General features: G+C 47.5%; 1 protein-coding gene across 4 annotated transcripts in view; it reads right to left on the reverse strand.

Moving 5' to 3' along the window:
• LOC139049090 (regulator of G-protein signaling 7-like) overlaps window positions 1–17,314 on the reverse strand; it is an 88,465-nt gene that overhangs the window by 16,592 nt on the left and 54,559 nt on the right. Inside the window, exons 1-6 of one of the 4 annotated variants that reach the window (XM_070524303.1) lie at window positions 15,454–15,755; window positions 6,609–6,873; window positions 5,732–5,782; window positions 5,128–5,240; window positions 2,985–3,033; window positions 1,743–1,807 (exon numbers count right to left, since the gene is read on the reverse strand). In XM_070524303.1, the coding sequence (XP_070380404.1) occupies window positions 1,743–1,807; window positions 2,985–3,033; window positions 5,128–5,240; window positions 5,732–5,782; window positions 6,609–6,765 (435 nt within the window). In that variant the 5' untranslated portion in view covers window positions 6,766–6,873; window positions 15,454–15,755. Of the gene's footprint in view, window positions 1–1,742; window positions 1,808–2,984; window positions 3,034–5,127; window positions 5,253–5,731; window positions 5,783–6,608; window positions 6,874–15,453; window positions 15,756–17,314 lie in introns of those variants that run through there. The other 3 variants (XM_070524301.1, XM_070524304.1, XM_070524302.1) reach the window with 3 other exon arrangements.

The following is a 17,314-nucleotide window of genomic DNA, read 5'->3' on the forward strand; positions in this document are numbered from 1 at the left end:
CTCTCTCTCTCTCTCTCTTTATTCTTGATTGTACGAATTTGGTCTAGATAGTTTGTGAATAGCTCCCTGAACTGTACATGAACACCACACAGTACAAGAAAGTACGCATCCGGTGACAGTGAACTGATGGTTTTATGCAGAACATTATGGAACATGTAACACCGAGTCATCAGGAAAGAACTCGGCGCAAGAAAGAAAAATAAGGCACACGAAGGCAATCTATGATGAAAAGGCACAACACTGCTTGTATTTTCGCTAGGAAATCTACAAAGCCGGTAAAAAAAAAACAGGTTAGCGCAACATCTGGTCATTGGTCCCCAGAAACGCGCAAGCGAGAAATAGCCACACTGTCGAGCACAAGAAACATCGGTTCCGTCTTTCTTGCCCTGCCGTTGGCGCTGTTCACCAAGCTCTCTCTGTGTGTCTCTGTCTTTCATATAGACGCGCTGAATCGCAGGTGAGAAATATTTGCGCAATCATCCAACTGGCAATGATTTACACAGAATGCAAGACCTATGGCTGAACTTTATGACGTAGAGTATAAATTGCTAGAGGAAACTCTGGCACTAGTGTTTAAGGAAGTTGCTAGTATGGCGGTTGAGCCAGCACGAGAATGGTGAGCCGTACGTATATTTGCCTAGACTTCGCTCTTGCGGCTTCAAACGGCCTTGTGACGTCGCAAGTTGGTCATTTTGAAGAACATATTGCGTCATAAATGCAAAACTTTAGAATGATTATGTGCGCTGAGATAGACTGACTTGCTGTGTTTAGAAAACTAACAGCGCTTGAACATTGAGAAATATAAAGCGTAATAAATAACCTGACAAGAACGTTTGAAGCCACGAGCACGGATATTTCTGTGAAAGCTAAATGATCGCTGCGCCAGTTTTGCCTCTACTGTTGTTGTTGTTGTTGTTCTTGTTGTTGTTCTTGTTCTTGTTGTTGTTCTTCTTCTTCTTCTTTTTTTTCTTCTTCTTCTTCTTGGAAACTATGGTTAATGATATTGTAATCAGTGGTTCCACGAAACGTGCGTGGTCCCGCCTTGTTTTCGAGCATCCACATATCGCACTTCTACATTTGAATCGAATTTGTCGGCTCCACCCCCACTTCGCGGCACCACCGGGAATTGCACTACGCCAGCTAGGATTTGAGTATCATTTGAGACCCTCGCGACGGCTCAAACACTGTTGGGGTTCTCTGCGTTTAAACCGATCGATGAGTTATTTAGCGACGTTACTCTCAAACCATTCCGCCACTAGCCTTCCTGGAGAGTGGCAAGCAGAAAGTAGCAGTATTTGTTTGTCGTCTGCTCGCCTAATGCGTGCCATGGATGCTTTTCATAGACGGACAGGCAGCGGAATAATTGTCCGCAGAACAGTCATTCACAAAACCATCTGTCGTGTGGATACACTACAAGGAGCTATTAAGCAATAGTTCAAATGGTTTACTGCAAATGAATTTACACTCTTAAAAATTAATAAGGGTGTAAATCAATATGTTACTCATACCCTTACACCCTTTTGGGTGTATGAGCGCGAGTTACAAATCGATTTACACATTTGTTGACCTTTATTGGTGTCGAAGATTTTTTACGCAGTGCATGATGAGAGTAAATGGTGTGGTGTAAGCTCCAAGAATATATTCTATCTTGCTATTGCGCGTGAGAGTACAGAGCAGCTAAAACAATAACAGCATGACCACATAAAATTCCTGTGCAGTGAAGGTAAAAACTGCATTCTCACCTGTTCATACTCCTCGAGGGCGTACTTGGGCTTGTTTTTGAGCGCCCGCTTACACAGGTAGATCGCTGAACAAGGACACAGAGAAGCACATCAGAAGTGCTGAAGAGTGGCACATAAGTGCTCGTATTTAGTTAGTTAGTTAGTTAGTTAGTTAGTTAGTTAGTTCGTTAGTTAGTTAGTTAGTTAGTTAGTTAGTTAGTTAGTTAGTTAGTTAGTTAGTTAGTTAGTTAGTTAGTTAGTTAGTTAGTTAGTTAGTTAGTTAGTTAGTTAGTTAGTTAGTTAGTTAGTTAGTTAGTTAGTTAGTTAGTTAGTTAGTTAGTTAGTTAGTTAGTTAGTTAGTTAGTTAGTTAAACACACAGCAGAGCCCAGGTGAAACTGAACAGGGTAGGCGAAGAAAGCAGACAATATCGCAGACAGGTCACACAAAATTATTGTCCGGTACATTATTTCTAGGCCGTCGCACTCTGTTACCGTTCGTATAAAAAAATTGAACCTATCGGTTCTTGTTACGTTCGGTGGTGTAGAATGTGGCTTAGTGTGTCGTATGTGACCAGTTGATAATAGTGACAGGTACTGTTTGGAGTCCACAGCAAGTTTCTTAGTCGTGAGCAGCAGAGATTTGGAATGAAACTGGTGAGATTTCTCGCGTGAATAGATGGGCGTGACGGCGTCATCATTTATTAGTTTGGAGAGGAACACTTACCACCTAGTATTAATTAAATTAAGTGAATCTGATGAAGTTTCTCTCTATTCGTTCAATTTATTTGTTTATTTATTTTGAAATACTTTTAATCCCTCACAGGGATTATTACAGGGGTGAGAGAAAATACATAAACGAAATGCACATCGATTATAAATAAAAGTGAACTAACTAACTCACAACATTACGTCGTTGCTGCCAGTAGCATGCGGATTCATTTCTTATTGTTTCTTAATTTTTGTTCACCGATGTTTGAAAACAACGTAGGTTCACCTGTTCACCAACAAGTGCTATCATAACTTCTTCGGAATTTCGACGTCTCGCTTAAAGAAAAGCTGTTACCGGAAATTTGTGGCAATACAAAATTTAAGTCGTATACATAGGTGACGCACTGTCAGGACGAGTACAAGAGCCTCCTGTGAAGTAATGCACAATATCTACTCCATTGCCACGCACGCAATAAAAATGCGAATTGAAATTGATGAAGCCCTAGCATAATTAATTCTTATCAATGCAACGGAGCGTAGAGTGTCGATGCTTACCGTAATCGGTGTTGTCGGGCTGGTATCGGGAAGGCCAGAAGTAAGGAGTCTGTAGAAAAAGCAAGGGGGACAGTCTGTAGGTGAGATAGTTCGTAAGGGCAATGCAGATTACACGGTACAGCTGATTACAACACTTCCGTGCTTTAGGCCAGGGAATCAGCTGCAGGTAAGTTAGATGTCTGCTTAGATTTCACTACTAAAACAGCAATTAAACCTGCTCCAGTACCAGTGTGTCAACACATGTATCATTTCAGTATGTGTTTTTTTTTTCAGTGACCTTTGCTGTTACATTATTCAGTTTAGTCATTCATGTCTTGTTTTTACTTCTTATAATCACACGAACTCATCTCATGTTCATGTTTGGTCACTCTGTGCAGGACTTCATTTACGGGGTCAGATCGACAAATCATGGCACAAGGGATGACGGATCCACCACCCTCCCCCAGTTATGGACAGTACATCGCCGCAGTTATAGGAAATCGAGGGCTTTCGAGAACCATGCCGAAACTATTTTAAACATTTCCTGCTATAAGCATCAATGAAAGCATTTGCAACACATCGGTTTCGTTGGTTTTATAGCAAAATATAATTTTTTTGCTACTGACCATTAAAAAAACAGAAATTTGTTGTGTTATGGAAAGTGGCAATATTTTCAATTGTTATAATATGGTTCTACCTAACGAGAGGTTTCTCCGTTTGCTCGTTAGGGTCACTCGCTCACATTGACAGTCATCATCGATGGTTTCTCCCGGAATTTTTATACCTTTGATTTTGTCGGTGACTGCAGCTTCACCTTTAAAAAAGATAACATCAGTGCCAGAAAAATCTATACAAACCAAGCCACACACGGGTGCTGCTGTTAAAAGGTTCTATTACGACTGGCCTTGAGTAGGCAATTGCCAGCATTCTGGCAGTACTGACATGGGAAGGCGAGGTCTTGCTTCCCGTGCTCGGCCCGCCACATGTGTTATATAAACAATAGATACTACACGCTCGACAAACCTGCTGTACTGGTCACTGACGGAAGTGCTCGAAAAGTATCCACAAATGCGGTAGATATGAACATCGTCCATTCTTCGTGTCCTCCACAAATCAACGACGAATTCAAGCTGGTGTACCACTATGCCTTACCAATGTCCATTTTTCCCTGTACCAAAAACAACTAACGAATGGAACCATCTCTAAATACCACAGAGCCTGCCCAGTTCACCCCTGTGTAGGCTTGGCAGACCGGGCGTGCCAACTCTCCCCTCTGCACAGACTACAATGAAGTGGAAAACGGGGACCGCTATGAATAATAATTCCAGTGCTTCAGTGTAGAGCGGAAGGTACTATATGACAAACTTTTAAAAAAAAGTCCTTTGACACGGCAGGTGTGTGGAAGGTGTAGTGCTCCTGAAATCACGGCGAGTACTGCGAAAAGAGGTGTCGCGTCTTCTCGCGGTTGTTTTTTTACGTGGTTGTAAGATAACAGACCAGTTGTAGCGCATTTTGTGTGCTCTGGACAGCTGCACTCCGGTTGAGTGGTTTCCGAGACTGACTGAGAGGTTAACACCACCTGAAACAACAGCACAAACGCCACTACCACCCTGTAGCGTAGCCAAGGGGTGGCACACCACGCACCGTGCCATCCCCCCTCTGAAAGGTCTGTGTTAGCACGCGACCGGCCCAACTCCCTTCCCCCCCAACTTATTCTCCAGGTTTCCGGTTCAAGTAGGTCCCCCCTTCCCTACCTTCCCAGAACAGACTTCTGGCTGCGCCGCAACCCTCAACCTATGGAACCACGTTCCTGGAGCAATCGCTCCAGGAACGAGGTTCCAAAGGTTGAGAGTAGTAGATGGATGTCTATATATAGACACCCATCAACTCGTTTATTCCCTGAATACATGTCAGGATAAAAATGAGATGCATGCATGACCTGGCATAAATGACAACATAAATCTCACGGCGCGATTTACATATGCGTAACGGCACTGATGACATGGACTGCATAGCGTGTCATGTGCGTCATGACATGAACGACAGGAAAATACCCATCTACTACGACACTCCCTTCAAAGAATATGTGACCAATTAACCGTTTCCGCTTCCATATTACATATGATACAATGAAGGAGAGAATAGAAAAAAACTGCGCACTAACCTGGAACCTGTACAGAGTGCTGTCATCCCTGATGGCGAACGTCTTGGCGTTGTCGCTGACCGGAAAGAAGTAGCCGTACTGGCACAGCAAATTGGCCAAGTGAAGGGCCTCGGCTGCCACGGGATCTGCGCATACATGCAGCTGTTCTATCCTTTTTTTTTCTTTACACGCGCGTGCGTGTACAGTCGACCAAAAGGAAACTCAATAACGGTGCTGTGAAGCAAATTGCACGGCAAGCCACTTTCCTTTACTTTTGTCCCGTTATTCCACGCGTATTTCTATTATCTGCTCCCTAGGGAACGCCGAGGTGTTGTACCCTTGCCGACACAAACAGCCAGCTTCTCGGCATTTCTTTCCATTCTCCAGAAAGCGTGACTCATATTATAATTCGCGTCGCTGAGATGGGCAATCTTTAAATGAAAGTCTGAGTGACAGGCTGCGTTTGGCGCAGCAGCCTGAGCGATTCGGATAACCTTGTCGTCGGTTTTGGAGTCGTGCTAGAACCCGGCTGGAGTCTGTCGAAGTTTCGATCGAGTTTCCTTTTCCATCGACTGTACATGCACTCAGAAAATCCAACAGCGTCGCTGGACGCCGAGCTTCTTACTCTGATCCTCAATGTCCAGGTTATCCGTGAGCCATTCGACAACGTCATAGCCTGCAAAATGAAGGGAAATCAGTGAGCGGGCGGGTAAGTAGCCCATAAAATAGTGAGCATGTGACGTAGTGAGTGCTGAGTTATTGAGCGATTCAACGCGTGAGTGAGACAATAAGTCAGTTTGAGTGAACGTGAATGAGTGTTCGAGTGAATGATTCAGTATGAATGAGAGTTCGAACTGATGAGGGAGACAATAAGACAGTTTGAGTGAAAGTGAAGGAGCGGGCGAGTGAATAATTCTGTGTGAACCAGCGTTCGAACGGATGAGTGAGATAACAGATTCAAATGGACTAGATGGTGAACTATGATATTCAAGCAGCGCACTTAAAACTGACGCGTTCAAGCACACATGAGAAAGGACATACACGGGCACTGTGTATGTCCTTGAGTGCGTGAACGTGAGTGAGTGAGTGAGTGAGTGAGTGAGTGAGTGAGTGAGTGAGTGAGTGAGTGAGTGAGTGAGTGAGTGAGTGAGTGAGTGAGTGAGTGAGTGAGTGAGTGAGTGAGTGAGTGAGTGAGTGAGTGAGTGAGTGAGTGAGTGAGTGAGTGAGTGAGTGAGTGAGTGAGTGAGTGAGTGAGTGAGTGAGTGAGTGAGTGAGTGAGTGAGTGAGTGAGTGAGTGAGTGAGTGAGTGAGTGAGTGAGTGAGTGAGTGAGTGAGTGAGTGAGTGAGTGAGTGAGTGAGTGAGTGAGTGAGTGAGTGAGTGAGTGAGTGAGTGAGTGAGTGAGTGAGTGAGTGAGTGAGTGAGTGAGCGAGCGCATATGTATGTACGTGCTTTGCGTGTCTGCGTGTGTCTGTGCGCGTGTCGTGCAGTGAGGGCCACACACCGAGGAACGCGCTGGGTATGGAGGTGAGGAAGAGCTTCTGGCTGCGCACGGGCACGCCGGTGTCCGGGTGCTGCATCTCTCGCACGAGCGCCTCCATCTTGGCCAGCACGGGCTCCTTGCAGCTGTCGTCTGGCGGCGGCGGCTCCTTGCCCTCCATGGGCGCTCAGACCCGCAGGCGGCGGCGACGACGGCTAGGGCCAGCCCGCCGCGCAGCACGGCCGCTGCTGCCCATGCCCCCCTGCTGTGCTGCGGCAGCCGACCAGGCCTGCGAGGTCGAAGACGGGGCATCGTGTCGAGAACGTGGCGTCGCCTGACCCACCTTCGCACAGTCACTGGACTTTGCCGTACTCTGATCAATGCTCTGCAATGCGCAGGCTGGGCAGCATCGAAGATGCGCGTATCTTAGACCCTATCCTAATGTGCTCTTTTAGTATCTTGTATCTGTATCACGATATATTCGGCAATACGTGTATCAGCATCTGTACTTTCCATACATTATACGAAGTATCGTGTATCTTAAGATGCAAAATACACCTACGGCAATATCAACAGACACGCAGAGTCACTGCCAACATCATCATCATCAGCAGCAGCCTGTTTTATGTCCACTGCAGGACTGTCCAACTAGCACCCGCGAATTTCCTAATTTCATCGCTCCACCTAGTCTTCTACCGTTGTCGACTGTGATTCCCTTCTCTTGGTGTCCATTCTGTAACCCTAATGGCCCAACTGACAGCAGTTAAATTTTATTCCAAGGAGCCACATTTATGCTAAGTCATTTTACTAATAACCAAATAGAGTTAGGAATACCGAATGCTGTGTGGCAGTAGCATCAATGATGAATGAAGGTTTACTAATTAGATTTATCAGTATGCTCGTTAGGCAGAGTGTTCCAACCGCAGACTGGAAGTCAAGCCGGTGTTTATAGCATGCCAGTTTGCTTGAAACTTTGTGCTTAGGACCAGTTGTTAAGAAATACAGGCTGGACACGTGTCGGGAAATGCATCGCTATTCAGGCTACAGTTTTACACGCTGCATTTTGCAGAACGCCGAAACATATTATCTGGAGCATCAATGCACAACGCTGCAGATTTTAGTCACTTTTATTGCAGTTTACGAGCACCTGATCTGTTGCCTGCTAGCTACCCGCTCAGATGGTCCGCAATGAAATTAAAGTTGCAGGAGTGGACCTTTATAACTCAAGACATTCGACTGAGTAAATACAAAATTGTTCACCTGTATGCACCCACTTTGACATTATAACAGAAGGTGCTCAAACAGTCACTGTGCTATTTCCAGACGCTACAGAGGAGTAGTTGACACGGACAATTTTTCTCCCAAAGTACCTCGTCCAGAGAATCATGCACCTTCACCTGGATTCGTACAGCCAGTACTGCGGCACATCGAATTATATAATAAAGCTTATCTCTTTTCATTTTATTTTTTGTTGTTCGAGATATTTTCATGGCTGACTTCTTCTCCATCATCCCATCTCTCCATCATCAACTGCGCTGTTTCCCGGTCTCGGATTTTCTTAAATTTCTTTAAAATTTCGGGAGAAGGTAAAGGCGCGGTACGCGATCATAACAGCTGGCACGGGAGTCCCGCGCTTTGGTCACGTGCCACGCTTCGCTAGTTGTTTTCCAGACGCGTCAAGCTTGTTCAGCATGCTGCTATTAGGCATTACAAGAACCGCCGTCACTCCTGTACACAACTTCTCTGCACACTCTTCCTCGATGCAAAGTTTGCTGTCTTTCAGACATGGTTGTTTGGATTTGTGTTTGGCATTTGCTAAACAAACACGTGAGCACGCAAGCTGTCAGGTGCCTGGTTTAGCAAATTACATTCGAAATCCCACTAACAAACCAATTTGTCAAGAAATTAAATGCACCTGAAATTTGCCACTCTTTCACAAATGGCAAGCTGGTAACCCAGTAAAGAAAACAGTACTTTAAGTAATTCAAAGGTGACAGCAGCGATAAGTTATTGCACGTCACAAAAGGACTCCGCCTATGGATTTAGTTCAGAATTAAGGCACCCTAAGACCCTATTTCGTCACGCCGCCCATTTCCTGGCCGATCCTGCACGCTGTTAATCCGACGTAGTAGGTCGGCCATGTATCACTCATCAAAAAGTTTGTTTATTATGTCGCTCTCTCTCTCTCTCTCTCTCTCTCTCTCTCTCTCGCTCTTTCAAGGATCGCCTGTACCAAGAGGCAATTCAGAGGAAGTTCTTCAGCAACTTTATTTTTTAGTACATGGAAGCTTAAATTGTTTTGCTCCGCATACACTGCCCTGGTTAAGGTCAAGTTTTAGGTCATAGCAAATATGGTTACGAATTAAGAACCATATTTAAAGCAGGCTCCTTCAAAGTGCTATTCATACACACGGGTCTCTATGCAGCATGCAAACTCCGTCGGGGTCAACCTATGCCAATGAAAACGATTTCAGTGACCGCCAACTCTTCGCACACCACATAGCATCTTACGAAAGCTTTTATAATGTGAAAGTGAATAAACAGCTCAGCTTCCCAACGACATGAGCGCAACCAAAAAAGGCACTGCTTGGTCTACCGTATAATCAGCTGCGCTCACACTAAAACGCAGGCTTTGACAGTGAAGAACATCACTTTTAAAGGTCTAAAGGTTTAAAAGTGATGCTCCAGCTTTGGCGAAGCGATATGTACTCAGTGAACGGCGCAGACGATGGACTTCACCTTCAGGCAATTACAAGTTCTTATTCAACATCGAACCCGAACTCCAATCAAGGCTACCACAACGTCTACCACGGGATCTGGAGACCCTCTATCACCGTCTTCATCTGAACGTTGCATACACGAACAATCTTCTTTTCCGCAATGGCTGGACCACAAATAACGAGCTGAACGAATAACACAAATAACACTGAACTAGCTCGTAAAGCTCGTTCAGTGTATCTCGGCGGAAAAAATTCGTCCTGTTAGCTATAGTGTTTCCTAATAAAATCACTGGAGGGAATTCAGTGGCTACAAGTCGTTCAAAAACCGTGTGAATGATTGACAGTACAGTCACGGGCAAAGGTTTAGGTAACACAGTGCCACGAAACCACTTTTTTGTTCGTTTTTTTTGCATGCAGGCTGAAATCAAGAGGTGCAACCTACGTGTGTCTCTTCGACTAATCTAACGCGACACAACTGCATGGCTGGGCAAAATGATATAAAGTTTTTGTTAAGTTCATGCTCTCTAGACTTATGCTCTCGACTGTACATATGCTTTATTACAATTTCGCATGACTTCAAGGATAAAATAGACTGCAACTTTTGTTATTGCGCTTTGTGGTTCGGTTATGTTGTCTGCCAGTCGCTCAGCATTCTTTTTTTGCGCATTATGTTAGTTTTACGGTGACAACCACTTCATCTTCTCTAAATTCAAATGCAAAAATAAATACCAACACTTTTGATTATGCGTGTCGCTTGCTATTTTGGTCTTGGTTTCTGAACAATCACTTTACTAGACACAGGTGACTATATCACATAGTTAAGGAGTTAGTCTCATTTGTAACTTTCTGTAAACAATACGATGATATAGAGTCTCAATCAAGCCTGCAAACAAATGAACCTTAAGATTCGTAAAATGCCACAGACATGCGAAGGGGGGTTACAGGCTGCATTTTTTTTTAATGTTTGCCCTGAGTACACACTTTCTTGTGGGATACATGTGCATTTTATTAACGGTGATTTACCTCTAGACGCAGCATACCAGACGCAACAAACTTGGAATAGCAGAGAGGGCAAGACCAACACGTGCATTACCGCATCACTTTTCAGCGAACTCGCTATTGCCCAATTCGCATCCTTCAGAAGCTTGTCTGAACAAACTTGCTCGAAGCAACTGCACCTCTTGTATTTGGCGTCCTGCGCTGTCACGAAAGAAAATAGGTACAATCGCTATTCATTTCTTGTAGACACTATTTTTGCAAAATTATGCTACCTCATCTTATGACACCTTTAAAACCTCTTTTTCTTTTCGGGAGCAGAATGGGCGTTTCGTAAAACTTAATGCAACATTCGTAAAATCGCAGGACGGGCCCAGAGTCGTAACATTTGCGGAACATTCGGGAGAGTTGGCAGGTACGGTTTAAATCGGGGTTTTAGCGTTTACATAACAAATTTGGGTCGACATTTTAGGCCTAAAACAATTAACCAGAAGGTTGTTCGATGCGAAACGGGCTCCCATCATCATACGAATGCTGGATGAACCAGGGCGGCGAGCGTAGACAGTTTCGAGTCAGCTTTCCGACGATAGTATGCTGGCTATGATAAGCTGTGCCGCTGCCAGTCCTTGACCAAGGTGGTGGAATTGGCGAACGCGCTTACGAGGAAAATGAGCGTTTGGACATTTCCTTCGGCTATTCAAACACATCGCACATAGTCATGGACGTGACCCCTCCCCCCACCCGCCTCTTACCCCTATTCCACTTCCGTTACCCCAACCCAGTGCACTCACGTTGCCCAAACTAACTGCTGAATAGCTAACTCGAGCGAAGACCTAGGGGGACCAAAGGCATCTTGTGGCAGTCTTTGGTGCAGCATTGACAAAGTGCAATCAGAACCCTTGGCACGGGCCCACGGAAACTCGCCGTCCTCAACAAACTCAAACTATTCTCTATCTGTCCCTCACTGAGCGCAGAGGCTCGCAACTGGCTTCATACAGTGATCGCACGAGTCTGACAAGTGTCACGAGCACAAGCGCGAGGACAAGATCGAGGACACACGTGACCCAAACGACAATAGTAGCTCTATGCTCTCTTCGGAGGTATATTTTGGTGGCGCTCGCTGCGTTCTATGCGTTGCGTTATCATGCAAAGCGCTTATATCTAAGCTCTCTAACTGCTGTCGGGTCAGTATCCCCTTGCGCGCAGATTTATTCACCCTGTAGGGACATCCACTCGTCCCGGATAAAGGTCTCCCGAAACTTACAGGCCCCCATCGAAGAGCCGCTGCATGAGGGAATGGCTCGCAACCCTCCTAACCTCCCAAACTTCATGAACCTTGCCGAGTTTGTTCTCCCTACGCTCGTCAACAGTTCTCTGACGGAGAGTTCTCTCTACTTAAACGCATTGTCGGGAGACGTCAGCAATCACGCTGGGACGGTGTTTAAGATGAGCAGGACTCCGTGACATGCGACAGGTCTAATGGGCGAATTTCAATAGCAGATTCGGAGCGCCTCCGGTAGTAGTCCTTCTGCAGTCTATTCCTTTGGGAGATTGAGAGTGCCTCCCGTATCTGTCACTGGCGGATTGGGAGCCGCTAAATCCATTCCACGGAGCACCACTCTCCACTCCTCAAAAATTTGTGGAGTCGACCGGAAGTCGCTCGATGGTCAGCCCACCCAGGGCCAACGTACCGCTATGGCGCGCGCGCCTCCGTGAACGCGAATCGTGGTCTTCCTGAAGAAATCAGGGGTGCTTCGCATCGTCAACTTGCGCTTTTACTGCGCGGGGAGCAAATGATTCATCTAGCTCAAGTTCCGAATCGACCTGCGGCGACTCACACGACAAAGAAGCTTCGGAAGCTAGCGTATTCAAGCAACCTTTCGACATCATGTTTCGGCCACCGGTCAAGGGACTGAAAGTTGCGCGTTTCGTCAACGACGTCGTTCGCCGGTATTCGGATGAAGAGTTAACAACGGCTTCTTTTCGGGATTTTGCATTTTAAACAGCCCTTACTTTTATTGATTCAATGCGGTTCCGAAGGCACTTCAGGCTGTCTCGATGTGTCGTCATACCCGCCGTGGTTGCTCAGTGGCTATGGTGTTGGGCTGCTGAGCACGAGGTCGCGGGATCGAATCCCGGCCACGGCGGCCGCATATCGATGGGGGCGAAATGCGAAAACACCCGTGTACTTAGATTTAGGTGCACGTTAAAGAACCCCAGGTGGTCGAAATTTCCGGAGTCCTCCACTACGGCGTGCCTCATAATCAGAAAGTGGTTTTGGCACGTAAAACCCCATAATTTAATTCCTTTATGTGTCGTCAGCGAACTGATCGCAAGCTTCGCTGTGTGTCCAATGTTTCCGACACACAATCACGGCGGACGAGAGAAGCAGACCTGCATGCGGTGTGGCTTTCATTATAGCGCGGGATGCTGAAGAGAAACACGAAACTTCTAAGCACACCGCGCGCGCGAGTGCGAGTCCAAAAGGACGAAAACGACGAAAAAAGCACCACGAAAGCTGGGAGCTTTCGGAAGCGGAACTCCGCTAGCGCCCCCTGCCGGTTGCTCTGTCGGGAGTGCCTGCGTTTCACTCGCACGTTTCATTCTGCCGCCCCCTCCGCCGTAGCGGAATGCTCCGGCGCAGAGTTCGTCGGCCACTACGAATCTGCCATTGGAATTCACTATAAGGATTACGTCTAAACGAGGTTCGTCAATTGTAGAGCTGCAAGCGGAAAAAAAGAAATCTGAAGGAAGCACCGCGTAATCAAATAAAGAGCTCCGACAGTGCCAAGTGCCATCCCTGCTTTTCTACACACAACATCTTCCTATCCTCGGCATCTGACAAAGAAGACTAGGTAACCGTACCCGTGAATCGAAACCCGACAGTAATAACAGTAAAAGCCGGCCATGCGTAGAAACAAGGGACGTATAGCTGTAGAGGACATAACGCGATAACCCTATGCGCAAATAAAGTCAATAAAGTGAAGCGTAGCAGCACCTCAACATCTCCGTGCACATTACACCTCAATCAGACACGCTCCTTTTTCTCCCGGTTTCTCTTCGTTCCCACCTGAAGCCCACAAAACATTTATTTTGTTCATTGCTCCGCAATACCTTCTCTTTTTTTCCGCTACTTATGCGTAAAAATGTTGCGCGTGTACTCTTCAGCTTGTACGTTCCTGACCCTAAACAGTGACACTAAACCCAACACAATCACTCAGTTCCTTCGTCAGGCTACGTAGAGCCCCCGTCGAAAGTCCTCAGGCCACAGCGTGCGCGAACTCGTTGACGTGTACACGGGTGGTGGGGCTCGTGAAGTAGTTTTGCCACTCACAAGCTGTCGATGGTGAGAAATGTTGCTCCTTATCCTCCTCAGAAACTTGGAGCTCTCAGAATCAAATGCAAGTCGCGTTACAGGGCACCTTGTGAACGTGTTCGTGCACGCTGAGCGGCTTGGAAACTTTCGACCAATACTGAACGTACTGCAGCAGGCGACAGATATACTCAGGTGGACGTTCCATTCAGGCTCAAACGAGAGGCCTCTCAAATTCTTCGAATACTAAAACGTCGGTGGCAAATTAGTCCCCGCCACCAATTATCGCTGCGTCAACTGTCGATTACTGTCGCTAATCGTACGCGCGCTCGGGTTCAATAACCATTTTTGTACGACGAACCTGTGAGTGAGAGAAAGCACCAGCCGATCAGAATGGCGAACGCATTAGTGGACGTGGCCATCAATTGACAAACACCTCCGAGGAGGGCTTTGTGGGCTGGACCGCTGTTGCGTCCGAGGCAAACACATGCATTCTGGTGACCTAGGCTGTATGTCGATGAAGTGAATGCGAAGAGTTGGTGGATGACCGCAGAGCGAAGGTTCACCAGCAGCCACTCACTCTAGTCAGTTTTCACTAGCACCAGAGTCGCAACGAAAATACGCATGGCTCCGGAACAAAGATCCGCAATATTTTCACACGAAGCAACCTTCATTTGCTTTCTCGTGTATGGAAACAGGTCTCGGTGCGATTCAACGGTCACATCGTCCACCACCATAGCTGTCAACGCTATTAATGTCAATGCACTATGAAGCTCACTTTAAAGATGGCCCTAAAGGCTTGAAATTGTGCGGCGGCTCACTCCGCCATTCAACAAAGTGCTACGTACCTCCTGACCACGCAGTCAACAGCTATTCGGTTGTAAGGTCAAGGTTCGAAGCCCGGTGGTAAGCTAAAACGTAAACGAGCAACATCTAATCCATTCTGACCCACTGGAACAAACATTCTGTACGTCGGTACAGCTAACACTAGACAATGCATTGATAAGGCAACAGGCAGCGTCGACTTGCCTGCTGCTCGATGCGCCTTCGAATCAGCTGCGAAACGTTCGGACGTCCAGTCCACGTCGCCAAGTGCGCGCATTCCGCGAAACCAGCGTCGAGACGGTCACACTGTCACTTTCGCGAATCAGCGGCGTCGCAAATCTCGAAGCAACAACCTGCACGCGCGTCCCTCGCTGGCAACTCGATCACGGTGACCTATACGACGCCGCGTTTCGCAGCGCTGACTGTCATGCCACCGGTGGCTCTGGGAAAGCCTCGTGCGACATAACAAATAGTGTCCTCTCGAACTAAGACCCTCGGCTAGCCGCCTTTGGTCGCGATTATGCGGCAAATCGTTCGCTAACACTCGTAACGAGAGAGGCTTCGCGAAGGAAAAAGCCGAGTGCCCTCGTCCGCCGCGAGGGTCGCTGCCCCGTCCACGCACGAGCACCACGCTATAAGGCGACACGCTTGGCAAAGTGTCCCGTCGCTCGTCAACAACTCGGACTCGCGTAAGAGGCGCAACCCGGGCCTTCGGCCACACTTCAGAGGTCAAAATCGTCGTTCCCGGTCATCTGGCGCGGTGGGTGGATGGGTCAAACAGAAGTCAACTCCTCCGCCAATAAGAACTCCCTACGGCCGAACGAGGGATGCACCGTCTCCCGCTGGCCGCAGAGGCCTCGAATAACACCTGGGTCCCGAACCCCGTCTCAGAGGCGTAAGGGAGATTTGGTGGCCCGCACCTCGAACCATTTTCTCTCTTTCTTTTTTTTTCGGCAGGGGGGCGGGGAGGCGAGCGGGGTTGGCAGCAAGCCTGTCCCGGCTTACATTCACTCACCGTGGCGGCGGGGTTGAGCGGATCTGCTGCAGCGTCGTTGACGGTGGTAACCCTGCTGCGCCAACATCGATTGACGCCGCCGTGAGCACCCTCTCGCCAACATGGCGTCCCCTATCGATCCCGTCTCGGAGGCGGAGGAGGAGGGAGTCCCTAGGAAACCCCTCTCTGTCGCACCCTTCCTTCCCTTGCCGTCCAGACGTCTGCTGCGCGGGCCGCGTCATGCGCCGCCATCATTGATCCGCAAAGGTGCTGCCGTCGCGCACCGCCATCGCGCGGCGACGGAGTGAACTCGGCGCCCTCCGTCGTCTGCATGTGGAAGTGTTGGCGCCGTCTGCAAATTCCCTTAACCTGTCGTGAAAAACTTTGCAAAGAAAGCGTGCGATTCACTTGAATACATCAGAACGCTACAACGTGGACAGGCAGACTTCCTTAAAAGGTAAGCATCGCAGATGACGGAGTGTTTATCCCGAAGATTCGTAGATCTACCAAACTGTAATGAAATCGGTACTCCGTTGGTGTTCTATAACAGCAGACGCCGTAACTGCATTACAGTTAGAAAATTTATTTCTGGGCTTTGTGGCATGGGTTCGAGCCCAAGAAAGTATGAAACTTAGATTATTCACCCGTATTATTTATTAGGTGAAGAAAAAATTGAAAAATGGACCTCTTTAAGACCGGCTACGCCAACGTCCCACGCCACTGTTCAGTAATGGAAACAAAGAGAGAAAGAACGAGATGAAAAATGACACATAACAAACCAAAAAAACAAACACTGCAAATACTATAAAACAAGTTACAAGCCCGTATGCAATGGCATCAAGGGCGTTAGCAAACGAAACGTGGCCTAGGTACTTGCTGCCCTTGCTACGTCACACCGGGAGAATTCCTCACCAAAACTTGCACATAAACTTGCACGTGAACTTGAGTGGTATACGCATAACTATCGAACTGCACTCAAGTAACGTGGAACTGGCATTCAGAGGCGGTCCCCAAGACTGCTGTCCCCAAAGACGTCCCGAAGGGCCCACTCTCTTGTTCCGTCCTCTGGATTCGGCCTTCCATTACATTCCGCACAGACGTCATGTTTCCGAAGATATCAGGGGGGAATAACGCAGTCCTAGTACCTCAATGACCTAATTTCGCCAAGCATCCCAACCTGTTCACGTTATATGCGATATATCCGGAGATTTACACTGATGATGCGTGCCCTGCTTGCGGGGATAGATCAACACTTTCGCACATGCTCTGGGGATGTATCTCTACAGCAAGCCCTGACCTCAGCTCAGCTAGGTGGGAGGCGGCCCTCCGCAACCCACCCCTGGCTGAGCAACGTTGGGCTGTCCAGCAGGCCCACGATGCGGCTGGTAGGCTAGGCCTGTCGGTCCCGAGGTGGGAGCGGCCCGCGACGTGCTAATACGCGTTCTTCAGGACTGTAAAATAAAAGTTACTCAATCAATCAATCAATCAATCAATCAATCAGCAGTAGCATATTACACACAATAACTTCCGTATGCGTCGCGCGCACGAAGGCGATGTCATGGTATTTGTGCAGGGGAGAGCGCTGACGAGACGCGTATGCACAGAGAGATACGACACTTATCGAAATACATTTAAGACTTCTACACCCCTTGGGGCACTGTGGCACGCACCAATTTCTTGGGGCTCGGCCAGAAATTGGCATATATAGACAATGGCACACGACCACTTACCGCATGTCTACTGGCACAAGCTCTCTATTCGTGGATATATGGTACATATTCAGTGCCACATACGCAGTTGCACATGCTCCGTTCGCCGAAGTTGCCTATTCAACAAGAGGAGTAACTTACGTACTAAATTACGCCCGACCCCCTTCCCCCTC

Source organism: Dermacentor albipictus, chromosome 8 (genome assembly GCF_038994185.2).
Source record: "Dermacentor albipictus isolate Rhodes 1998 colony chromosome 8, USDA_Dalb.pri_finalv2, whole genome shotgun sequence".
NCBI classification, from domain to species: domain Eukaryota; kingdom Metazoa; phylum Arthropoda; class Arachnida; order Ixodida; family Ixodidae; genus Dermacentor; species Dermacentor albipictus.